At 38.0% G+C, this 26,648-nt stretch overlaps 1 protein-coding gene and 2 long non-coding RNA genes across 4 annotated transcripts; 1 reads left to right on the forward strand and 2 right to left on the reverse strand.

The window, feature by feature from the left end:
- Positions 1-283: 283 nt before the first annotated feature.
- LOC139453083 (E3 ubiquitin-protein ligase DTX3L-like) lies at positions 284-2,301 on the reverse strand. Its single transcript, XM_071234706.1, has 3 exons — positions 2,071-2,301; positions 1,665-1,882; positions 284-1,332 (listed from the first exon to the last, which is right to left on the reverse strand). The coding sequence occupies exons 1-3, from the start codon at positions 2,299-2,301 to the stop codon at positions 1,230-1,232; spliced, it is 552 nt and encodes a 183-aa protein (XP_071090807.1). The 3' UTR covers positions 284-1,229.
- An 8,460-nt stretch (positions 2,302-10,761) lies between these two features.
- LOC139452485 (uncharacterized) lies at positions 10,762-12,754 on the reverse strand. Of its 2 annotated transcripts, none has more exons than XR_011652374.1 (3): positions 12,693-12,754; positions 11,625-11,696; positions 10,762-10,888 (listed from the first exon to the last, which is right to left on the reverse strand). It is a non-coding gene; the product is annotated as an uncharacterized lncRNA (long non-coding RNA). The 2 variants fall into 2 exon arrangements; XR_011652373.1 differs by having other exon boundaries at positions 11,618-11,696.
- A 926-nt stretch (positions 12,755-13,680) lies between these two features.
- On the forward strand, positions 13,681-20,830 carry LOC139452484 (uncharacterized). Its single transcript, XR_011652372.1, has 3 exons — positions 13,681-13,819; positions 14,073-14,154; positions 20,764-20,830. It is a non-coding gene; the product is annotated as an uncharacterized lncRNA (long non-coding RNA).
- Positions 20,831-26,648: the final 5,818 nt, after the last annotated feature.

Here is a 26,648-nt window from a genome sequence, read left to right on the forward strand (position 1 = left end):
TATGGTCATTAGAAATTAAGAAATGTAATTTTCATTTTCTTATCCAGCGACAGTCATAAAGCATTGTTCGACAGTTTAATATAAAGCAAAAAAAAATTAGAAATTAAGAAATGTAATTTTCATTTTCTTATCCAGCGACAGTCATAAAGCATTGTTCGACAGTTTAATATAAAGCAAAAAAAAAGTCCAGTAAAGATATTGCTTTGTTTCACCCATAAAAAATGAGAATTACATTTACAGAGATAAACATTACTAAATACCCACAAATGATGTGATTAATTACAAACATTACCACAACCAGTTATGTGTAGGAGAAACTGTGTTAAAATGATGTATCCAGAAAGTCTTAATTATGTCAGTCGCAACGTACAATGTACATGTACAATAGAAAATTATGTTGTAAGCATATAACATATACATATTACATTCTGGTATCTGGTAATGGTCTGAATGCTCTTCACATGATGAGTCCTTCTGGTGACATTACTTGAGTCCTCAGTGTGAAAGACTTTATTCCTTAGCGGCCCTGCATTGCCCTTCAAAATGAACCTATTACCCAAGAAAGCAATACAATCTGAATCTACAAAACATCTTTTTATCTGTCACAGAAACAATGATTCCAGATTGTTGGCATAATACTAACTGAGTATCATCTTTCCTAAGGTGACAAACAGCACAGACTTGTACATATACATATTTCAGCCATGCCTCATATGAATATGAAACCAAATGTGAATAAATAATAAAATATTTCCTTAAAAATACATATTTGCAACAGACAAAATACATTATACATAAAACGTAACAGTGGATATTATAAATTATGGCTATGACAACTACGTCCTAGTTAGTTCAGATGATAACAAATACCTAAACACCTGTACAAAAACAAAAGACATCTAAAAACATTGTCTCATATCAGCATAATGCAATATAGTCGATGGTGATAGGAAAAAGAATCGGTTAGTTGTCTCAATTCTCCGTTTCTAATTCCTCCATTCAAATTCTCCAATTCTAATATCAAATATTTTATATATATACATGTCTTAAAAAGAGTTTTAAATATTCTATTCTACACCTTGTTCTTGAGATGCTCTCATGCTAGAATCAAAATGCTTCACAACAACGTTGCATGATTTACCGTGTATGAATTTCATGTACATACAAGTAGACAGATCTTCTGTGATGGGAGTTGTCAGTCAACTCCCACACCACTGCTGTGTTCCACCTTATACAGATGAGCCAGTTGCCCCCAGATCCTCCTCTGTGACACCCTGGTCTGCCAGCTCCTCCTGGACTCTTCTCAAGTAATCCGGGTCTGGGTAGCCATGACTGAGTAGAAACATGCACAGTTAAAACTCATAACAACTTCTATCCCACAGCTTATCCAATACATTAGTTATGTCTGGCTTTCATAATCACTTTCAGACATATGTCTGGTTTCTTCCATATGTTAGTTGCATATCCTGTATACTGAGAGCTAAAAACATTAATATGAACTGGCCAGTTTAAATGCATGGTAAAGACATTACTTAAAAAAAAATGACCAAAAGACACACAGAGATTTAAAGGAACTTTCACTTATTAATCTGATATTGAGGCCACTCAGTTGCACTCAGCTACAAAAGCAGTTTTGAGTCTCTGATAATAGTACAGTGACTTACTTTGTTGGACCACCACTTGTATTTGTCTTGTGGTGTATTTCATTCCATGTGATGCAGCTATCCCTGCCCATGGTAACGGACCTGCCAATGGTGAATGTCAGACGTCTTTTCCAAGCCACCTTCAGCAGAGACAGGACCTTCTGTCCTTCTGCATTGTTTGGTAGGTAAGCTGTACGGGTAAAGCCCCTATACCACTGTCCTGGATCTGGATGTTCTTCCTGAAGAAAAATGAGCTACCTTCAATTTTACATCAAACAATTGGTAAATTTAGTATACAGCCCAAGATAAATTAGCTGATATTTCATCATCAATAGACAATGATCATGATTCCAAACTTAATACTGGTCTTTGACTATTTGTACTTATAATCACAAATCAAATATGATTGAATTGACAATTTACAAACCGTCTGGTGGCCACCATTGAAATCATATGTGATAACGATGGTGCCACATCCTTTATATCCATGAAGATCAAAGTAATCAACTCTGTCTCTCATTGTTCCAGGCGGCATGTTTCCTGTGATCACCCCACACTTCATCTTGCACACTGGACAAACTGCCTTGATTTTGAAAGATTTGTCAACACACTGTTTACAGAACTGATGTCCACACTTCAGCTTCACTGGATCAGTCATTGGGAAGCAGCAAATGACACAGTCTTCCCCTCCTTGCTCCTCTGTCTCTTTACTGCTTGTGGCTTTGTCTGAAAGATCAGATGATAACTTATATAATGGAGCAATATGTCATTAACTGAAACTACCTTATTGGATGTAAGGTGTTTTTTCTAAAATAATCTAACAAATTAGTAAATCGTAATATTTTTTACATTTGTATACTTATCCTGCATTACTACTTAATGCATCTACTGCTTCTCTTACGACAAAGAAAGGCAGCGCTTCTCCATGGTCCTTGGTGGAGAAAAAGGTTGTTTCCATCTTCAGTCTACTTTTTGTAGGACCTATCGCCGCTGTCATGTGACCGTTCGTGATGTCACAGCTGTTCACTTTCGTGCTCGTCATTCCACTAGGAAGATGTCTTTCTTTGTCGTAATGTAAGCAGTAGGTGCATTAAGGATAAGTAAAGAATGAAATAATTGAATATCTCTATTCCTTTTTCTTTGTTTTCTCTCAACAGTAAAGGGAAATCATGTGAGTAGCATAATTTGGAGAAATATACTGTTAAGGCTCCACATTCCATCATTCCGACTTTTGTATAACTTCCGGCGAACCGGAAGTATGTTTTTTGTGAGTACAAATAAATGGCGAAGAGATGAGCCTGTGTTGGTGTCATTCTCAGTGATATGGCGAATTAACAAATGGTAGCAGAGCGTGTCCATATAGCGAAGGTTGTTGTTAGCGTCTGTGATGGTGAAAAGCGTATTTGGCTGTGAAGTGTGAAGTTTTAGGATACTTTATTGACGTTGAGACGTGCAAATATCTCAAGAGATGAGAAGATGTTGGTGTTGACTGGGATGGACTATTCAAACAAAGGACAATTGTATGAACAATCCTGAACATCTTTGAGGAAATTTTTGGGAAGTGATATGACAGGTGGAACAAGTTTTAAAAAGTCAAGTGAGATACGTTCCATTAAAGTTGAACCTGTTGCATTGGCTGCTGATGAGAGTTATGGTGCTTTTAATCAGAACTATCAAAGATCAGCAACATTTTGTGGAAGACGACAAAGTAGATTTCCAAACACAAGTTACTCCAATAGAGGAAGATTTCAAGGCAGAGGGGGATCATCTTCATATCGAGGGGGTAAAAACATGAACCCTCCTGGTCCAGATGGTAAACCTTTTACTTGTTTGTGTTGTGGTTCCTATAGACACTTGATTGCAAGATGTCCAGACAGCTGGGAGAATTTATCAAAAAGGGTATACTACACAGAGCATGATGAACATGGACATACTAGTGAATCTGACGAAGTGTATGCTATTTTGTTCACTGGTGATCAAAAAGAGGAAATAGTGTTGCTAGGACTTGAGGCTAGAAATTGTGCTGTGTTGAATTGCGGCTGTTCCAAGACAGTGTGCGGAAAATTGTGGTTGCAGTGTTATATTGACAGTTTATCCAAACAAGAAAAAGAGAAAGTGGTCAAGACTTGCAGTGATACGGTTTTTCGGTTTGGTGGTCCAGATAAGTACAAATCTCTTGGTTCATATGAACTGCCAGCAGTTGTAGCGGGAAAGAAAGTTACTATCATCTCAGATGTTGTCGATTCAGATATGCCTCTACTATTATCACTGTCGGCAATGAAGAGTGCTAAAGTTCATCTTGACTTGGAAAATGACTGTGCGTATGTTTTTGGTAGTTGTGTTTGTCTAAACATGACATCTTCAGGACATTACTGTTTGCCAATCATTGAGAGTTTGTCAGCAGATTGTGAAAGTGTCAATATGGTTTCACTGTATGATGCTTCAACGTCAGATAGAAAGAAGATCTTACAGAAACTTCATTGTCAATTTGCTCATCCATCAGAGAAGCGTCTGATTGCCTTGTTGAGAGATGCAAATATATGGAAAGACGAGTATGGAGATATTTTACATCAAATCTGTGAAAATTGTGACATTTGCAAAGTTCATTCCAAAACCCCTTCCAGACCGGTAGTTGCCTTACCCATGGCTACACATTTCAATGAGAAGGTAGCAATGGATCTTAAGAAGTTTAGGGACTGTTGGATTTTGCATATGGTGGACATGTGGTCGCGTTTCACCATTTCAGTGTTCATAAAAAGAAAGACTCCTTCGGCAGTGATAGGAAAGATTATGACATGCTGGATAGGAGCGGGATTTGGTGTCATGCAATCAATTCTGACTGATAACGGTGGCTAATTCTCAGCTGAAGAAATGCCAGAGGTAGCAAGCATCTTGGATGTACAAGTGATAACAACAGCTGCAGAAAGTCCTTTTCGAAATGGTTTGTGTGAGCGCATACATTCAGTGACTGATCATATGCTGATTAAGCTTGAAGAACAGTGTCCTGATACACCACTTTCAGTTCTACTTTGTTGGGCAAATATGGCGCGTAATGCACTCCAAATGTGGCATGGCTTCAGTTCATACCGGCTTGTGTTTGGACAAAATCCTAAGCTTCCAAATATCATGACAGATCGTCTCCCAGCTTTGGAAGGAGTTACTTCTTCAGAGACATTTGCTCAACACTTAAATGCTTTGAATGAGTCAAGAAAGGCTTTCATAGAGTCAGAATCTTGTGAAAGAATTCGTCGTGTTTTGAGAAACAAAGTAAGGGCATCAGAAGAAAGATATGAAAATGGTGATCATGTCTCCTACAAGAGAGAAGGACAGCAGCGATGGCTGGGACCTGGTAAAGTTGTGTTTCAGGATGGAAAGGTTATCTTTGTTCGTCATGGTAGAGTTTTCGTCAGAGTGTCTCCAAATAGACTGAAGAAAGTAGGTCATGAATTTGAACATGTTGAAAGAAGTCACAAAGAAGATGATCGTTTTGAAACCATACAAGGTGATGCAAGTGAGGAGGAGATGGGGAATGAGATTTTTTATCTCAACAATAGAGACACAGAAGAGAGCAGCATGCAAGAAATCACTGACAGAAGACAAGTTTCAAAAGACATATCATTGAAACAAAACGACAGAATATCACTCAAGACACCAGAAGGAAATTGGGTATTAGCTGAGGTAATATCAAGAGCAGGAAAGAAAGGTGGCAAGTACACAAATTGGTTCAATGTGAGACAAGATTCAGGTGAAGCGGTTAGTGTAAACCTGGACGTGGCAGAGTGGAAAATTGACACTGTAGATGAAACTGTAGCAGATGTCAATGTCGTGATGGTTCCAAAGTCAAAACACAACGAACAATCATGTGTGAGTGCAAAGCTTGAAGAATTGAAGAAGTTAGAATCTTTTGACACTTACGAAATAGTTCTAGATCAAGGACAGCATAGAATTTCAACAAGATGGGTGATTACAGAGAAGGGACAAAAGTGAAGGCTAGATTAGTTGCAAGAGGATTTGAGGAGGATTTTTCTATGCGGAAGGATTCTCCAACGGTCAGCAAGAGTGTCCTCAGACCATTTCTTGCTATTGCAGCTTGTAAGCAATGGAATGTCAAAACCACATATATCAGATCAGCTTTTCTGCAGGGAAAAGAATTGGAGAGAGATGTGTTCTTGGATCCACCAGAAGAAGCAAATGTCCAGCAAGGATATATCTGGAAATTGAAGCATTGTTTGTATGGACTAAATGATGCTGCTCGTCAGTTTTATCGCAGTGTAGTTGAAGAACTTGTCAAATTAAAGTGTGAAGAATCACCGCTAGATCCAGCTTTCTTCTATTACAAGAATGATTCTGTGTTGCTGGTGAGACATGTGGATGATTTTTTGCATTGTGGTGAACCAGACTTTGAGTCAACTGTGATGAAGCAATTGCATCACAGATTTCTTGCGGGAAGGCTGGAGGAAAAGAGTTTCCAGTATCGGATTTGACATTATGCAAGATGAGAGTGGTGTGTTCATGGACCAGTCTGCATTTATTGAAGAAATACACGTTGAGGTGATATCATCAGATAGAAGTGCGCAGAAAAGAGAGTCACTCACGCCAAACGAAAGCACAAAATTTAGGGGGATAGTTGGAAAATTGAACAGGGCAGTTCAAGGTTCGAGGCCTGATTTAGCCTTTGAGATGGTGGATCTTAGTACGAAATTCAAAGCAGGCACTGTGTGTGATCTTATAAGAGCTACAAAAGCCTTGAAAAAATTGAAGTCTGTTTCAACAAAAGTGTATTTTCCTAGGCTGGATGATCAATTGAAATGGAGGATTATTGTGTTTTCAGATGCTGCTCATGCAAATCTGAGTGATGGCATTGGCAGCGCGGGTGCACATGTGATATTTCTTGCTGATGATAGCAATTGTTGTGTTTTGTCATGGCATTCTGGCAAGATTAAGAGAGTGGTTCGTTCCACATTGGCTGCAGAGGCTCTTACTCTTAGTCTTCAGGAGGGGGTGGAAGAAGGAGTGTATCTCAGGTGGGTTTTGGCTGATGTGATCGGCGTTAAAGTGCACATGGAGGCATATGTGGACAACTGCAGCGTTGTCGATGCCATACATTCAACAAAAATGGTGGATGATAAAAGACAGCGGATTGATCTAGCTGCCATAAGACAGTTGCTTAACAATGGAGAAGTGCTGAAAGTGTGTTGGTGTCCAGGTGAATATCAGTTGGCAAACTGTTTGACAAAGAGAGGAGCATCTTCACACCAACTAATGACTGTTTTGTCATCAGGAAAACTTTCGGGTTTTCAGTGACTCTGTAATCATGGTGATGATGCATGACAGTTCTGACAGGAAAACTTTTGGATTTTTCAGTGACTCTGTGATGATGAATGACAATCATTTATTCTGACAGTGTTTTTATCTTTGATTGACTTTCACCAAAAATAACAAAAAATATGTTTTTGCTTTAAGATATTTTTATTTTTTAAAAACAGATCTTTAATCAAAAAATAAATAAGAGAATTTTATAGGAGTGTTAAGGCTCCACATTCCGTCATTCCGACTTTTGTATAACTTCCGGCGAACCGGAAGTATGGTTTTTGTGAGTACAAATAAATGGCGACAAGATGAGCGTGTGTTGGTGTCATTCTCAGTGAGTAGCCTTACTTGTTTGTCAGGCAAAAGATAATGTCACAATGATTTCAATAACAGGTCAGTTGATGGGAGGAATTTATGGGATTATGAAAACATGTAAAGCTTTTTCAAGGCACTAATAAAGAAAAACGCACTTAAATGTTACCATATACAAGATACGAGTCATTCCAGAAAAGCGTGAAATAGCCTAGGCGGAAAAGGTGAATGTGGTGTGAATGGCATGCTCGAGGCATGAAGACTGGTACCCTGTCCTTCGCCTTCTAGGAGCTGAATTGCTACGAGTAGTGGAAGCACTTCAGGGCAGGCAAACCAGTCAAGCTCGGGTGAGGAAAGAAGGTAACTCAAATGTAAACCCTCGCATTCTTACAGTTCACGCAGGTAACAATGATTTCCCTTGGAAATATGAACACAACAATTATCTTTAAAAAGCGAAATTGCAAAATAAACTTGACTTTTTGATTCCGACGACTAATTCCAGACCTTTTCATGTTTTGTTTTAATCTGAATTCCAGGCCTTTTCAAAACAGTATTGCATTTTAGTCCTTTTTCAGGCAAGCGTCTAAATTCCAGGCCTATTCAAGGTCTGTGCTAACCGCAGAAAAGTAATTTAATATTATGTTCAGTGTCAACGGGTCGAAAAACCAGTCAGTCACAGTCTTGTGACCACACAGCTCCCCTCTGCATTAATTGTCCGGCTTCCGTCACCGTTCGGCAAAGTCCGGCGATTGTCGTTGTACAGTGCTTTGCATTCCTTTGCAATCTCATTAAAATCAGACCTTAGTTCTTGCTACCGCTAAACAAAGATCTGAATACATCCCATGAGGGGTCACGTCAGAACAACCTTTCATCCGACCAATCAGAGCGTCGCTTACCAGATTATGAAAGTGACAGTCGGGATGTGATTTCTAATCATGCAACCGCGAAAATTTTATTTCAACAATAGTTACGGGTGTAATGACTGAATCCATACAATCTAGACCATTCATAAGCCATTCCAGAACGTTCTTTTGTTCAGGTTTCAAATTCGTAATTTCGAATTTGTCCAAATATGTTTCGATGCGTAGTCGCCAATTTGAAATTAGTGCCGTCAAGCACGAGAAAGCTGCCTTCTGACTGGTCATGAAAGAAGAAAACAAGATTGCTATGGAAGTAGTTACAGAGGATGGAAGGGTTGTAAGAGACAGAGAGGCTGTGTTAAACACATGGACACAAGCGCACTGCACACTTCTCAACACTAACTCTAACGGCACCGAGGAGGAAGTTGTGCACCATAGTGACGTCACTGACATTAACCCCAATCTTAATGAAGAAATAACGCTAGAGGAGATACACCATGTCATGATGCAAGCAAAGAAAGGTAAAGCTCCGGGATATGATGGTATACCTGTGGACGTTTTGAAAAATGAAGAAAGTCTTAAGTTTTTATACGGAACTTTTAACTTGTGTTTTCTTACTGGTAAAGTTCCAACTGACTGGTCAAAAGGAATCATTAACCCCATACCAAAGTCAGCAACAGATGACCCACGTAATCCACTCTCATATAGAGGCATAACGCTTGCCAACTCATCTTATAAATTGTATTGTGGAGTTTTAAGCAATAGATTGACAGAACATGTGGAAGGGGCTAATATTTTATGTGATGAACAAAACGGTTTTAGAAGAGGACGATCAACTACAGAGCACATTTCTACTGTGACATCAATAATAGAGACTCGTAAGAGTATGGGGAAACAAACTTTTGCTGCTTTCGTGGACTTCAAAAAAAGCTTACGACTGTATTGATTGAGGTATTCTATTTAGTAAATTGAGTGACATCGGGATCCAGGGGAATATGCACAGCAATAAAAATGTAGGTTTCCGTCTTCCGGAAACCTTCCCATTTTGGATCCGGCCCGGATACCTTCCGGAACCTTCCAAAAAAATGTCAAAATTTGGGGGGTGCATTTTGTTCACTTAAGTGTGAAACACATAGAAAAATTAACTTGATAATACCAAGCAATTTGAAGGTTGCTGAAGGCATCTGGAAGGTTGTCGGAAGGTATCCGGATGCAAATTTTCTTCATGACTTGCTTCTGGTAAAAAATGTTAGCTGTTGTAATATTCTGGGTTACTTTAATGGTAAATATCCTCCTAAAACATTTTGGGAGAAGACAATTGTTCAGTTTCATATATTGTCCTTTTCAGATGTCAATGGTATTTAATGAACAAACATCAGTTCTCGTATAATGATATCCTTAAATTTCATGTCCAGACAGAAAAAGAAAAAGTCATCGACAATGTGCTCAATTTGACACTGGAGTTGTAACCACTGCACATATATGTGTATTCAAATAATATAACAACTATGAGCTTAATACTTCACAAATATCTCCAGAAATAGGCATTTTAGTTATAATTGCAGAAATACTTTATGAATGACCCCTTCACTATTGCCTTGATCTTACACTTCAACCCTTCATGAGTTATCACTTTTGAGTGTGAATTTGACCTTCAATATCAGTGATAAATATTTCAAAAACATTTCAAAGAGCTATCCAGCACATAAACCAAATATGCAGTCCTTTGGTAGAATTCAACATATCATTGACCAAAATATGGAAGTAATGTAACCAGTATATGTATAAGAGTTACTAAGACTTCTGCAGAACAGGCATGTTAGGGGAAAATGTAGTATATATAGATCACACACGACCTTTTTCCAACTTCGACCCCTGCCCAAAGGAAGAGTTAGACCACAAACAAACTTTTTGTCTGGTTGTGACTTTGACCTTTGACATAACAGATTAATGTGTCATCAGACGTTTTCAGAGCAAAGGAAACATGTGTTATTTATCTTGAGATGCCCAAGCAATGCATGGTTTCATAAGATAAGTGTGGCTATTAAACTGAGGCAAAATCATGAAACATCCCCATTTACACAGCTGGCAAATGAAACATAAGCAACAATCAAATTATCAATTTCTTTTATTCATATGCCTATAGTATATTGCACATTGAACAGTGTTCACATGATGGTTCCTGATGCAGTATGCAATTTCATCCTATTCTTCAATACTCATAACAGAGTGTGATAACTGTTCGCTTGACAGTACCTACGGATTATGTTCACCAGTTCAGAGAACTTACTTTCCCTCAATCCTCCTTTTCTTTCTATATTGTCATGGATGAACAGGAACCAGGATGAGAGGATACCAGTTGGACTCTATCTCTGCTGCATTGTGTTAGTAGAATTGTGAACTTTCCATTTGGTGTTTGAGTCCACATTTAAAGACAATAAGTCCCATTTATCATTCCTTTCAAGTGTTTACCATATGGCTCAAGACAAGAATTTCCTGAATGTCCTGGAAGAATTCCACTCCAGCTTGGCATTGGTTGGTCCTCTCACATTAGCCAGACCAGCCTTTGTGTGTCCCAGTACTATTTGGCATACAACTTCTCGGTCGGCCTCCATTGAAATAACAGGACACTCGTCATCGCTGTCTGCAAATCACCTCTGATATCTGAAGGGGTGCAGCCTCTGTTTAGGACTCCCTTGTCTGGTCCTTCCAGACTGTCAACCTGGAGTACTCATCCAGGGATCTCAAGCAGGACTTCAGTTTCTGCAGCATTATGTAAAAAGATTTTAGCAATCAAAAAGAATTGTTGCCACATGTACTTACAGATAGAAGGCAGCAAAATCACTTAAGTTGTCATATGTGAGTCTTGTTATATGTTAAACATTTAAGATAATCACATCTCAAATCTCAACCAGACAAACCAGTGACTAATGTTATGAACTCGGTCCAGACAAACCGATGATAACTATTATGGACAATATCCCACATCACTGTGGTATGATTACATGCGATCAATGACCCTACTCAAACACTACCTTATCTATTAATTAGGCTTGGAATGCTGGGAATCTTTTTAAGAGATGTCATTTAGTGATTGTTTCAACTCATCAACATGGAAAAATATATATTTACAATCCTTGTCATATAGCCAAACTATTGCTGGATGCAGTGTTAAATAAATGAGTTGGCTTTAACACTGCTTTGAACAGTATTCCAGATATATCACCGCATGTTAGCTTGATGTGGGAAGAAAGCCCTAAGTGATGCAGGTCTTTGATGAATCCCAGGAGCATGTGTATAATGCTGACAAACCTAGCAACATAATCGGGGAGAACCAGGATTTGAACCCATGACTATAGGTTTCTGCTAAGCCCAAGAGATGTAACTCTGCACAGAGAATTGTAGTGCCTTAGATAATAGGACATCCGTGCCCACAGGACATATTTGCAAAATAACCATATGAACCAAACAGAATAATTTCAAAATATTTACCACTCACTGTTGCTCTTCTATGGTCTTTCTTTGCATTGATGCTGCACAGATGACTGTCTCTTTTATTCATCCGGACATTCTACAAACATAAGTAGCATTCACGTCACAGAAATGTCCAAACTGTACATGTTGTACATTTGATTCAAATGAAAAGACCCCGGTTGTGATTCCGACTTAGAACTACCCTAATCATAATAATTCATGTCAAACATTCAGAGATGACATTTATCCCCATATTTAACAAATGTCAAAACAATATTTTGACAACAAAGTCCGGGTCATTCAACACATACATTACATACATTACATAGGAAATAACTTGTTCGACAATGCAGAGAGATCCTCACCGAGAAGACTTCTGCAGAACAGGCATGTTAGGGGAAAATGTAGTATATATAGATCACACACGAATGGCACTGTTTTGACAGAGATCTAACCTTGATATGACACTTTGTTCAGAAATGATATAAATAAGAGAATACTTTATTATTCCCGAGAAAATTTGGGTTACATTGTAAAAACACAGAGAAACAAGTATAAGATTCATGATTTAAGTTAAATCCACTCAACCCGTGAAGATTCCGGGGTAGAATAGGTCTTCAGCAACTCATGCTTTCCATAAAAGGCCATTATGCTTGTCGTAAAAGGCGACTAACGGGGTCAGGTGGTCAGGCTCGCTGACTTGGTTGAACTTGATGCATGTCATTGATCTCAATTCCGTGGCTCGATGCTCATGATATCAATCACTGGGTTGTCTGGTCCAGACTCGATTATTTACTGACCGCTATCATATAGCTGGAATATTGCTGAGTGCGGCGTTAAACAACAAATCAACCTAAATACACTCATACATACACACACAAACGCAGCATCCAAACACCAGGGTTAGATATTGGCACTAGTCATATTGACATTTCAAAGGTTTTGCTATATGCTATCATTTTACAACTAGTGGACTGAAAGTGTCCGCTGCAAACACTAATCAACTAATGAATTGGATGATGTTTCACATTGCATTGAAATATACCATGATGAATACATGTAGTTTGTATTTATCACAAACAAAAATACTCACTCAATACTTGGTATCCTCCCTGAGGATGTCTGTGAACCTCCCCACAAACCCTGAACATGCTGAAACAGAAAACAATTAACTTGTCTTTATCCTTTCAATGTTTCAGTGTGAATTTGTTAAAGATTGATAAGCTGTCATTATTCATTGTAATCCATATCTCACTTTCAGGTGGTTCAGGTGGCAACACATGATTGGAATTGAATGCCACGTTTTGTTTGACATGCACTTTGCCAGATTTATACGCTTGGTAACTAACCCTCATCATCAAATCCCAGCGTTATCATGGTTATGTTGAGAATAAGGACACGACCCTTAAAAGTCCTGCACCTGTAGCTCTTATGCAAGCCCAAATAGAAATACCATGTCACAACAAACACTTGATCATAATAATAACAAAGGGTTTCCGAAAACAACAAAACTAAAAAGCCCTTGACGTTTACAGTAGCAACATGGAGATCAGGAAAATATCTAAATCAATCCATTCCATAAGATCTCTGTATAGAAATCATGGAACATTATGTCTCGAAGCCCTGCTACGTACCTGGCATCCGCAAGCTGCTCTTCCTTCCTTCGGCTGTCAATCGAGTTTTCGAAATACTTGACGTCCTCGTTGTGGATGGCTCAGGTGGATTTCGACCGTGTTAGAGGTGATTGAGAACAATGTATCGATACACGAGGTATAAGCATATCGCAATCAAGCATCACGGTGTACATCGATGACACGAGGTTTGAGTGTTTGTTTACATTTGTGTTCCAAAATGGCGCCCTCGGCCATACAGGGAATTATGGGTAGACTTGCTTGTCCCGGAATAACACGAGTTGGTCACGAATGACGAGCGGTCATTTCTGCAGCAGCTACGGAAAGAGACGAGGTTGGCCGATTACAGTTCATACAGGCCATATTTGGAGCCGCGGGGATTTCGACAGTGTGTATTAGGAAGTATATCTATGTGGTGTATGGAATATGCGTTTGCTTACCATGCCAGGCAGTGTGACAAGGGATATCCCAGCGGATGTAATATTCCTACAGCAGAAATGTTTCACAACCTCGATTGCAGGGAGCTGAAGACGTGACATATTCAGACAGAGACCATAATACATAGACTGTTATATGGTCTCTGATTCAGGTAAGGAATATGTAATAATATTGATCACGTATTAAAGTTATTTATCTTCTGTAAGCCACTTATTCTGTTTTATATATGTTAGTAAATGTGTGATTTAATTTTTGTAGGATAAGCAATCTACCTAACTTATGTTAATCCTTGCTAATGTATATGATGTAGAAATATGTTTGCTTACTTATATTCCTTAATCTAGATACTCTGAAGTGACTCATTTTTTTAGTTCATACCGTACCGACTAAACTTACTTTTGCAGGTGTGAAGAATCAAGAACAAATTAAATGACAGGAGTTTTGCAACAGTGAACATTGTGAAGTGGAAGATAAGACATTTGAAAGGTATGGATATTTTCACTTGAACTTGTTGAAGAATACCGTGATGACAACTTTATCATGTTGGGAATTTTGGCGGTGGGGTAGCCTAGTGGTTGAAGTGCTGAAGACCAAGGTTCGATTCTTGTCATGGGTACAATGTGTGAAGTCTATGTCAGGTGTCCCTTGCTGTGGTACTGCTAAAAACAGCGTAAAACCATACCCACTCATGTGGGGATTCCGGGTTGGAATTGGTCCCCATCAACCTATGCTAGTTGTAAGAGAGGGTTATACTATAAAGGGAAATAGCACCTTGCCTACTATTGCCTGGTGAAAACAGCACCTTGTTATTTTTTTTACCTTGGGTCTGAATATGCCCGAATACATGAAATTAAACTTGCATGGTCACTTGTAAACAGAAATAACTGAGAAATGTTCAAAAAGGTTTACATTAAAAACTAGCATCTACTCGCCGACATCTTGGAGATGCAACTAAACTTATTGTGAAAATATAATATGCTTTGATTTCTTTGAAGTAAAATAAATGCAATTAAACTTGCAAACACAAATAACTGTTAAATGTTAATCACCTAAAAATAGTTTACATTAGAAATTAGCCTCTGCTCAAATTTACTCATGATTCTGATTGGGAGGGGCAACTAAACCTATCATTGAAAGATCACATGCTTTGAAGTTTTAAGTAGCTTTACTCAGATTAGCTCAATGTCAAGCTGAAACTGAGTCTGGCAAAAATGTCAAGAAACTGGACCACAGGTATACTATTTATGTCATATTTATTTTAGTAAGTAGGAAATAAATAGTAATTTTATAGAAATTTCATTTATATATCTTTTGGCCAGGTATCAACATGTCTCTCCAGATAACAGACAACAATTAGTAGCCCTCTTTGCCAAAACAAGGTGCTGTTTTCGTCCGAGAAATCAGTGACATTTTGCTGAGGTGCTGTTTTAGCCTCACCCATAAGAGATAACCTAATAGATCAGGTGATCATGCTCGGTGACCTGGTTCATGGCATCTGACAGTGACCATCTAACAGTGTGGATTGCTTTTAACAATATCAATCACTGGATTGTCAAGAATCTTGGGCCTACCTTTAGAATATAGTATTTAACTTTTCAAACAGGTCACAGTACCCTGTGATGTAATTCGTAGTATTCTGTTGCCTGACACACTGGCAAAACAATGCCTTGTGATGTCAGGGGTCATTGGATGTGCATATATATGCTCTTTTCAGTGGTCTATCGTCTCCACACGCTATGTTGTTGCATAAGTTTTAATTATTTGTTTACTAAATAAAGTTTTAAACATATTTATTTCACAACTTGTGAACTGGACGGGTAAACAAGCAAAAACTTATTTGAATACCGCTCCAGAATTAGAATACAATATGATATGACAAAAGTACAGTCAAGGAATACAATTATATACATGTTCTTATTATAGGAACTACGTTGTCGGCGCTGTCAGGTCGCATTTTTAGTAGTAATAGTGTACTGCAATATACGGCAAGGAATAGTATTATAAATTTAAGATGCTATGTACAATCACAAAACCTATTGGATAGCTGAATGTAGTCTTGTACTGATTTAAGAATTTCTAAGTTTATTTTTGACGTCCTTTCAGGATTACCTAATAGAATTGAATTTAGATCATATCCCTTAACATAATAGTACATATTCTGTCTTAAATCATTGTAATTTGGGCATATGAGAAAGAAGTGAAGTGCATCTTCAGTGTGATGGCCACAGCTACATGCAGGATTATCTTATAAATATTGCCTGCGGATGCACATTTTATAACAAGTGCTTGTGTATTTTCTATATGCTTTTATTTAATTTTTTACTTATTACAGTGGTTAAAATGATTATAAATATAAATTGAAACTTATAATGTGCAATAATCGGGTTATAGCTGAAACGACACCTTAGCAAAACGGCACTGACTGGCGAAATACTCGCCGAAAGCGAAAACGGCGATTATTACTTGACGAAAATGACACCTTATTTTTTTTTTACCTTGATGAAATTAAACTTGGATTGATAACTTGCAAAGACCAATAATTGTGAAATGTTAAAACAAGTTTACATTAGAAATTAGCCTCTACTCCAACTTATCCTATACTCGACTCAATTTATTGTGATAACATGCTTTGAAGTAAAATATATGGAATTAAACACTTTGTCTCATACAAACACAAATACATGTAGTTGTTAAACGTTGAAACAAGTTTACCTTCGAAATTAGTCCCCTACTCCAATTTACTCACCAACTCTGATTGGTAGACACAGCTCACTTGTTGTGAGTGTATTTTTCACTTTAAAGTTTAAAGTACTCAATGTCAAGCTGAAACTGTATTTAAGAATCCTAACATGGTGCTGTCAGAACAAGATATTAAGACAGGACAACTAAATAAACAATATACCACAGGCATCTTCTTAGACTTCTCTAAAGCTTTCGACATGGTATGGTACGATGGGCTAATACAAAAACTTAAAAATATAGGACTCAAAGGTTGGGCTAATACAAAAACTTAAAAAAATAGGACTCAAAGGTCAGATAATAAACTACATCCAGGACTTCCTAAACAATCGTAAAATAACCGTGGGTATAGACCAAACTCTATCGGACCAATGTCCCCTAGAAAATGGCACTCCACAGGGCAGTATCCTCAGCCCCACCCTCTTCAATATAATGATAAACGATCTATTCGAGGGCCTATCCCCTAAAGTAAACACATCAAAATTCGCGGATGATGGAGCCATCTGGATCTGCACTAAAAGCATGAAAATGGCCCAAAATTTACTCAAAAAATCTCTTAATAAAATACAACAATGGGCTGACAAATGGGGCTTCTCCCTTAACTCAGAAAAAACAACAGGAATAGTATTCAAACATAAAAACATGAAACCCGCCTCCCCAATCCTCCAGCTAAACAATCAAACAATCAAATTTCAAAAACAAAACAAATTCTTAGGACTTATTTTCGATGAACATCTCACCTGGGATGCTCACATCCAAAACCTAACAACTAAATGCAGTAAAGACCTAAACACCCTAAGATGCCTAACTGGCTCTAACTGGGGAGCCTCCAAAGATACTCTCCTCTCTCTCTACATATCACTAATTAGATCAAAACTAGACTACGGCTGCGCCATATACAACACCCTAAACAACTCTCTATCTAAAAAACTTGACTCAATACAATATCAGGCTCTCAAACTAATTACACGCACCCAACATGGCACCTCCTACACCTCACTTCAGGCCTTAACAGGAGAAATGCCACTAAGTCTACGCAGGGAACAGCTAAGCTTAAATTTCTGGGCCGCGTCCCAATCAAACCCTCTCATCCAAAACTTAATAATCCAAAACATCAGCCCTAAAAACCAAGCTCTAGCTCGTAAACACCCCTTACTTACCCCAATATCCCAAAGAATAACAAACTACCTAAATGAACACCAAATTAAAAATCTTAAACAAAACTGCAAACAATCAAATATCTTCACCCCTAAACTTAAAATACCCAAAACAGACATAACACTAGCTAGCCAAATAAATAAACAAACCGACCCAAACATAGCTAAAACTACCACACTAGCATACATACACAAAAATTGGCCAAATTGGTGTCACATTTACACGGACGGATCCTCAGATCTGACCTCCAAACACACAGGTTTCGGAGTCCATACCACACAACCAACTAAAACCACACAATCCTTCCGACTCCCAAATAACAAATCAATATTCACGGCAGAACTAATGGGCATGGCCTCAGCCCTCCATAATCAAGAATCCAAAAACCACAAAAAAATCCTAATACTTACCGACTCCCTAAGTGGACTGCAAGCCCTCCAAAACAAAAATACCAAAAACTGACCTAAATTAATAAATCAAATACTTAAAAATTCCAACGACCTAACTAAGGCAGGCAAACAAATAACCTTCTTGTGGATCCCCGCCCACGTAGGAATATACGGTAATGAAAACGCCGATAAAGCAGCTAAACTATCCCTCAAAATCCCAGAAATAAGCTTAAACTTACCCATCTCAAAATCAGAAATTAAAAGTATAAACAAGCAAAAAATCACCAAAAAATGGCATAACCTATATCTAAATTCAAATAGCCAAATCAAAAAAGTGCTCAGCAAACCACTAACCAAACCAAAAAATCTCCATCCATCAAAAAAAATCGACAGAGTAATCACTAAACTCCAAACAGGACACACCAACCTAAATAACCACCTAAAAAAAATAAAAAAACACACTACATGTAACTGCCCACATTGCAAACAACTAGAAACCCCAGAACACGCACTCATCCACTGCACACACTTCCTCACACATCGAACCGCATTACAAACCACCCTCAATCTAAACAAGGCTCTCACTCTAGAAGCAATACTAAACCCACAAAATAAACTAGAAAACTTCAAGGCCTTAGGCGTATTCTTAATCAAAACGGAACTAATAAAACGCATCTAAAAACATAATAACCTACCATATCAAAATCACATAAACAAACAAACATCCACCATACCCAGCTCCCTTAGTTCTCCTCCCCAACCCCATCGGCATCTATTCCAAATCTCAAAATTCCCAAATTATATATAAGCAACCCCTAAAGCCCCCTCTTAGGGTTGCACAGGCCACCTTCGCCCCTTTCGGAAACACATTAAATGGCCTGGCCGGGCCCGTGTGCGAAATACGCATCTGTCGGAAAGTGCACGTTAAATCTCCAATGTAAGTAAGTAAGGACTCAAAGGTCAGATAATAAACTACATCCAGGACTTCCTAAACAATCGTAAAATAACCGTGGGTATAGACCAAACTCTATCGGACCAATGTCCCCTAGAAAATGGCACTCCACAGGGCAGTATCCTCAACCCTATTCCTCTTTTGGAATAAATAGTGTCTAATAATTCAAACACCATCACTACTAATCATCCTAGTGAACACACCAAAGAAATGCACATCAAAAACGTCATTATTATTATTTCTGATCTCTGACATACATAGTAAACTGACTCGATAAGTTGAATAGCAGTCAGCGTGGTTGTAAAGGCACAACTGACTAAGCCGTCACTACTCAATTAAGTAATTAACAGACAATTGCAAGTACTAATACCCACCCGACACTAATTGCCCTGTTAATCCCTAGTCCACAATGAGTTGACAATGGGTTCATTTTGCTAATTAGCTGTTTTTAGAGTAGCAAGGTAATAAACATCAAAGGTGGGGCAGACTTTGATCATGTGTTCTGTAGAAGAGATGATGTCACTTGTCTTATGTTTATTTAGGATTAGCTACATCCCTTGATGCTACCAAGGCAGCCCTTGAGATTATCAGACAGTTTGGCTGGACACAAACTGACATCTCCCTTGTAGCACACTATGTGTCAGACACAGACTTTGACCACTCTGTGCAGATGCATATCAATGCATAAAGAACATTGGGTAGATGATTCAACAATGCCACACAAGTCAAAGTTGGGTTTCACTGTATTTAGAAAAAGACGATGGATCCAAAACTTTATAACACTAATTATAATTAATTTAAACTTTGCCAGGCCAATATTTTGGCAGATTTGCATGTTATTGTTTATCTTCATTTAGTTAATTTTCAAAAAAGATAGGATAAATGATAAAATATGATAATGAGTCATGAATATTTGAATTCAGATCAGAACAAACAGGGACTGTCACCCTAAAATGTGAGAGTCTCTAGGGGAGGCTTTTGACAAAATGGACAATAAAATATAAAGTGCTTTGCATTTTCTTTCAGGGAGGGTTGTGTCAAAAATGAATGAGAACATACCGGTAATACATGACCGGCCCCTTTAATGTAATATACATAGTTTTTAGTTGATGGTTCAGGTTGTACTTTTCAGTTGAATTTCTTATCACTGTCTATGATGGACTACCAATTAACGGTAGATATAAAATACCCATAATAACTTAGATAAATGCTTCTACAGTCTCATCCTAATTTGTCAAAATTTGAATTTCAATATAGCTTCCATTAATGAATTAACGAATTTGGTGAGAATATCTATAGTCTGAATTCCTAATATACTTTCTTTTGTATTCGGTGTGCAAGGGTAGCCTAGTGGGTGAAACAGTCTCTGAAACCCGGGTTCAATTCACCACATGGGTACAATGTGTGAAGCCCATAGCTGGAATATTGCTAACAAGCTGCATGAAACTATACCAACTCACTTGCTCATTATGTTGTATTTTGAGATCACTTACATGACATGTGTTTTGATAATTATGAATAGTTGCATTTATGTATTTATGTATAAGAACCTATGTAACTTATTTTTGCATAGTCTTGTTTACCCTTCCTTACATTTTGATGTAATGCAAACATTCAAGCAAAATTCAGGTGAACCTTGTGGTATTGTTTTAGAAGACCGGATACATTTTTGTATTTTCTGAACACTTTTCTGTTTGCAATGGCTTATTTACATTTCTAAGATTGGTTAAATATCAGTTGCAAGATAAATTGTCAATACCTCACTGTTCGAGAAAACAACTTTAAACATTTGTAAATATGTGTGTGTTTCATAACTTTTGACTAACAAGTTTCTAAAGATGTTATGAAATGTTTCAGGTACCTGGATTTCACAATCTGACACCAGCTACATTTAAGAAGATCTTGCTCACACAATTCAGACAAGGGACTCGTCGGATGATGAACAGTACTCCTGATAACAACCAACAGATTCATCTCAGAAAGTGATGATTCTGAATGAATAATGCCACATCAGTGTTACTGTAGGTGGTTGAAGTACTAATGAAGTCTGAATGAAGTCTGAATGAATTTATGCCAAAGCACTGTGACTATGTCCAGTTTGTGTACACCGATGCTGACTATACAAATCTGAATGACTTTTGTGGTTTACTGCAGAAACATAATTGACTTAAGATATTCTTCTTCAATAAAATTCTTCTGAGATTTGACTAATTTGTTTATTTAGAAAATGGCATTGAAGCATCTGTTCTGTAAGGCCTTGCAAACACCACTGGTTACTTTATGCTAGTTCCTCTTCTTGCTTGATCAAATTTCAATTTGTGATATGTACCAATGAAATGCCATATAATCAATAAATAAGATTTTTTTCCAAAAACATGATTTGTTTTGCTTCATTACCATAAAGAAATATAATACTGATCAGCCATAACATAGGTGGTGAACAAATATAAAATGTACTAATGCCCTGAATGTTTTCCTACTATAAATACAGCTCACTTAACAAAAGTTGTAGTTCCACCTTAGTAGACAAATGACATTGATATTTTTTCTGTACTTTATTTAGGTGTTTTCTATGGATGCCATTAGTCTTATGCACCAATTTGGGACAATTGTATTCTGTTTTATATTCCCATGAAACTACACTGTCCCGATATAACAAGTACTGATACCGTTCCAAACTAATCTGTTAATCTCACCAGGGCCAAATGCCAAGCACATAGCCAATGACTTTCCATTTTTTTCTGAGTGAGAATGCTGTTTTGCCACTTTTAGCAATATTGCAACAATATCATGGTGGGGGACACCAGCAATAAGCTCCACACATTGGACCCATGTCGCGAAACAACTTGTGAACAATGCATGCCCACATATCTCAGTTTGAGGAGGATATTTACCATTAAAATAACACAGAATATTACAACAGGTACCTGTAATGCACAGGCTAACATTATTTACCAGAAGCAAGTCATGAAGAAAATTTGCATCCGGAAACCTTCCGGAAACCTTCCACATGCCTTCAACAACCTTCAAATTGCTTGGTACTTTCAAGTTAATTTTTTTATGTGTTTCACACTTAAGTGAACAAAATGTACCCCCAAATTTTGACATTTTTTTGGGAAGGTTTCCGGAAGACGGAAACCTACACTTTTTTTGCTGTGATGTTTAATGCTTTTGTCTCACTGTATCGGAATGTTCAGGCTTGTATGCGGATAAACGGGTCGTTTACGTCTTGGTTTAACGTCAAGAGTGGTCTACGCCAGGGATGCCTACTTTCTCCACTGTTATTCAACCTGTACATCAATGACCTCATAACTACACTGAATGCCTTAGAAGTTGGTATAACTGTTGACGATGAATGGATTTGTGTTCTGGCTTACGCTGACGACATCATTCTTCTGGCTGAGAGTGAACAGGACTTAAATATACTTCTTAACGGGCTTGGGCAGTGGTGTACGACAAACAAGATGTCAATTAATCCCAACAAATCGAAGATTGTGCATTTCCGGAGCCAGGCAGTGACAAGAACGGATAGTTTATTCCAGTGTAGCAGCATTAATTTGGAAATAGTGGAGAGTTACTGTTACCTCGGTTTGTTACTAACAGAACATCTGGACTACACTCGGATGGGGAATGCCGTGGCAAGTGCTGCAAGTCGTGCTCTGGGACTTCTCATATCAAAGAGCAAGATTCTAGGAGGGACGGAGTACAAAACATTTACCAAGCTGTATGACTCCATGGTGGGCAACAATAGACTATGGAGCTGCGATATGGGGAGCTCATCACATTCCAGCTATCAGCACCGTACATAACAGGGCCATGACATATTTTATGGGAGTGAGGAAGTCAACCCCAAACAGCGCTGTATCAGGGGACATGGGATGGGAGCCACCGGTTGTACGGCTATGGAGAAGTGTAGCAAGGTATTACAAGCGAACGTGCGACCTGAATCTGGACAAACTTGTATTTAAAGTGTTCAAGTGGGCAGACTCAGCGGCGTAATTAGGCACACGTAACTGGAATCTCCGTGTCCACAAGAAACTACAAAGTTTACAGTTAAACCATTTTATCCCTATTGGAAACACTTTTTATATACACTTTTTAACGAGTACGGTTGGAGAGAAGATAAAGCAGAACTTCATACAGGAATGGAGTAAGTCAGTCAGACAGGAGGAAAGTAGACATGGAACAGGAAAGAACAAGCTCCAAATTTATCGACATTTTAAGACAAGTTTTGAAGTTGAACGGTATTTGCAGTTTCCCCTACCCCGGTCTCACTGCCGAGCTATAGCTCTATTCCGCTGTGGTGTTGCCCCGCTCCGTGTTGAGACAGGTCGCTACAATAATATACCATTGAATGAACGGGTGTGTTTTAACTGTCATGAATGCATGGAGGATGAAAGCCATGTTTTATTTCATTGTCCTTTATATAAAAACATTACTGATAGCCTTTTAACTACATGTGCGAATCTCTGTGATACTTTTCAAGTTTTATCTGATGTTGATAAGTTCTCTTTTATTATGTCCAATGATGATTTGTTGTTTCTAACGGCCAAAACCTGCAAACTTTTACTTGAAAAACGCAAGAATATTTTATATAATGCTTAGATTTACCTTTGTGATATATTTTACCACTTATAAATTCTACTTGTATTTATTTTTATGTGACCTCGTCTCTCATAACTCATATTGAGTGGTTCTGTACTTTTATCTATGTTCTATGTATATATGTATGTAGTATGTTGTACAGAAGTGAGACGTAAATAAACAATTGTCTGTCTGTCTGTCCATTGGTCGGTCAAAGTTCGCGCAAGGTCGGTCTGACATGACCCGTAATGGGATGTCTTCAGATCTTTGTTGAGCGAAGATCTGATTTTAATGAGATTGCATTCGTTTGTGAACCTTATATTTTTTTCTCCAGCGATTTAATGGCACACTTTTATCATGTATTGATTTGATATATGTTTGCTCCCTTATTCATGTGTTGGAAATGTTTTTGTGACTATGATTTGTAGCGCGATTTTGTTGTACCTAGAGATATTTCTCATGTATTTATGATTATTTTTGCCAAATCCATAATTGGTTGTAAATCGTTAGTGATGCCATTGGTTAGCTGATTATGTTTACTTGGTCAGGTTTTTGCTTTCCCACGGCCGATCTGGAGTGGTTGTCCTCTCCCACGTCCTAGCAGATGTGTAAAACCCTTTTCAAAATCATTTGTCTTTACCTTCAGGCGTTGTTATACCGTTTACAGGTCGAATTGCAACTGGGTGGTCATTCGAAACTCAAGTTTTATTTTCATACTCCATTTTTCTGGTCATCCGAGAATAACCAATATTTTCGCGATTGTGCAGTTTGGGTCAAGTACCTTATATTTTTTATGAAATTTAGAATTTCCTTGCCCCGTCAAGGTGACGATAAGACTAGTTTGCTATTCAGGCATCTTTCGTCTATTTTATCATTCAAGAGACATATTTTAGGGATAGACCTGCTGTGCTTACTTACTTACTTATATTGGAGATTTTACGTGCGCTTTCCGACTGCAGCGTATTTCGCACACGGGCCCGGCCAAGCCATTTAATGTGTTTCCGAAAAGGGGGAAAAGTTGTTTGGCAATCCAGTAGGGGTGTTTTAGTGGAAGAATAGAATTTTGGAAATTTGGAAATTTTGAAAAAATGCCAAGAGGGTTTGGGGGACGAACTAAGGGACCTGAGTATGGAAGTTTGTTAGTTTGATTATGTGGTCTGGTTTTGGTAGTTTATTGGGGTTTTAAATGCGATTTATTAGTCCTGTTTTGATTAAGTATACGCCTAAGGCTTTGAATTTTTCTATTTTATTTTGTGGGTTTAGGATTGCTTCTAGAGTAAGAGCCTTATTTAGATTTAGGGTGGTTTGTAGTGTAGTTCGGTGTGTTAGGTAGTGTGTGCAGTGTATGAGTGTGTGTTCTGGGGTTTATTGTTGTTTGCAATGTGGGCAGGTTCCTGTTGCGTGTTTTCTTATTATTTTGAGGTGGTTATTTAGGTTGGTATGTCCTGTTTGGAGTTTAGTAATTAATCTGTCGATTTTTTGGGACGGATGTAGAATTTTTGGTTTGGTTAGGGGCTTTTTGAGAACCTTTTTGATTTGGCTATTTGAGTTTTCATATAGGTTATGCCATTTTTGGGTGATTTTTTGTTTGTTAACACTTTTAATTTCTGATTTGGAGATGGGTAGGTTTAAGCTTATTTCTGGGATTTTGAGGGATAGTTTAGCTGCTTTATCGGTATTTTCATTGCCGTATATTCCTACGTGGGTGGGGATCCAAATGAATACTATTTGTTTGCCTGCCTTAGTTAAATCGTTTGAGCTTTTTAGCATCTGATTTATTAGTTCAGGGCGGTTTTTGGTGTTTTTATTTTGGAGGGCTTGTAGTCCACTGAGCGAGCCGGTAAGTATTAGGATTTTTTGTTGTTTTTAGATTGTTGATTATGAAGGGCTGAGGCCATGCCGATTAGTTCGGCCGTGAATATTGATTGATTGTTTGGGAGTCGGTAGGATTGTGTGGCTTTAGTTGGTTGTGTGATGTGGACTCCGAAACCTGTGTGTTTGGAGATCAGATCTGAGGATCCGTCTGTGTAAATGTGACACCAATTTGGCCAATTTTTGTGTATGTATGCTAGTGTGGTGGTTTTGGCTATGTTTGGGTCGGTTTGTTTATTTATTGTGCTAGCTAGTGTTAGGTCTATTTTGGGTGTTTTAAGTTTTGGGGTGAAGATATTTGATTTTTTACAGTTTTGTTTAAGATTGTTTATTTGGTGTTCATTTAAGTAATTGGTTATTCTTTGGGATATTGGAGTAAGTAGAGGGTGTTTTCGAGCTAGGCTTGGTTTTTTGGGCTTATATTTTTGTTTATTAGGCTTTGAATTAGGGGGTTGGATTGAGACATGGACCAGAAATTTAGGGTTAATTGTTCCCTACGTAGACTTAGTGGCATTTCTCCTGTTAAGGCCTGGAGTGAAGTGTAGGAGGTGCCATGTTGAGTGCGTGTTATTAGTTTGAGAGCCTGATATTGGATTGAGTCTAGTTTTTTGCTTAGGGATTGGTTGAGGGTGTCGTATATGGCACATCCGTAGTCTATTTCAGATCTAATTCGTGATATATAGAGTGAGAGGAGGGTGTCTTTGGAGGCCCCCCAGTTTGAGCCAGTGAGGCATCTTAGCGTATTTAGATCTTTGCTACATTTAGTTATTAGATTATTTATGTGAGCATCCCAGGAGAGATGTTCATCGAAAATTAGTCCTAAGAATTTGGTTTGTTTTAGGAATTGGATTGGTTTGTTGTTTAGCTGGAATTTGGGGAGGCGGGTTTCATGTTTTTGTGTTTAAATACTATTCCTGTAGTTTTTCCGAGTTAAGGGAGAAGGGCCATTTGTCAGCCCATTGCTGTATTTTGTTTAGAGATTTTTGAAGTAGGTTTTGGGCCATTTAAATGCTGACCTGCTGTGTTTATTTCCCGCTATTTAACCCAGCCGAGGTTTATTCACGCATTGGAGTGTCGCGTTAATCAACTCAGGTGTTAATTGGTTGCAGCCGAGTTGATTGGCTGTCTATTCATCTTATCTATATCTTGTCAAAGTGTTGTTTTAGATATTTTCATTTATTACTGTAAAACAGTTGCTTAGCTAATCTGCTTGTGAATTTTCTCTGATTCATTTAATAAGTGATCAATGTCAGTGTAGATTGGGTTTTTGGATCCTTTATATTATC

This window comes from Haliotis cracherodii, unplaced genomic scaffold (assembly GCF_022045235.1).
Source record: "Haliotis cracherodii isolate W230 unplaced genomic scaffold, xgHalCrac1.p SCAF_9, whole genome shotgun sequence".
NCBI lineage: Eukaryota > Metazoa > Mollusca > Gastropoda > Lepetellida > Haliotidae > Haliotis > Haliotis cracherodii.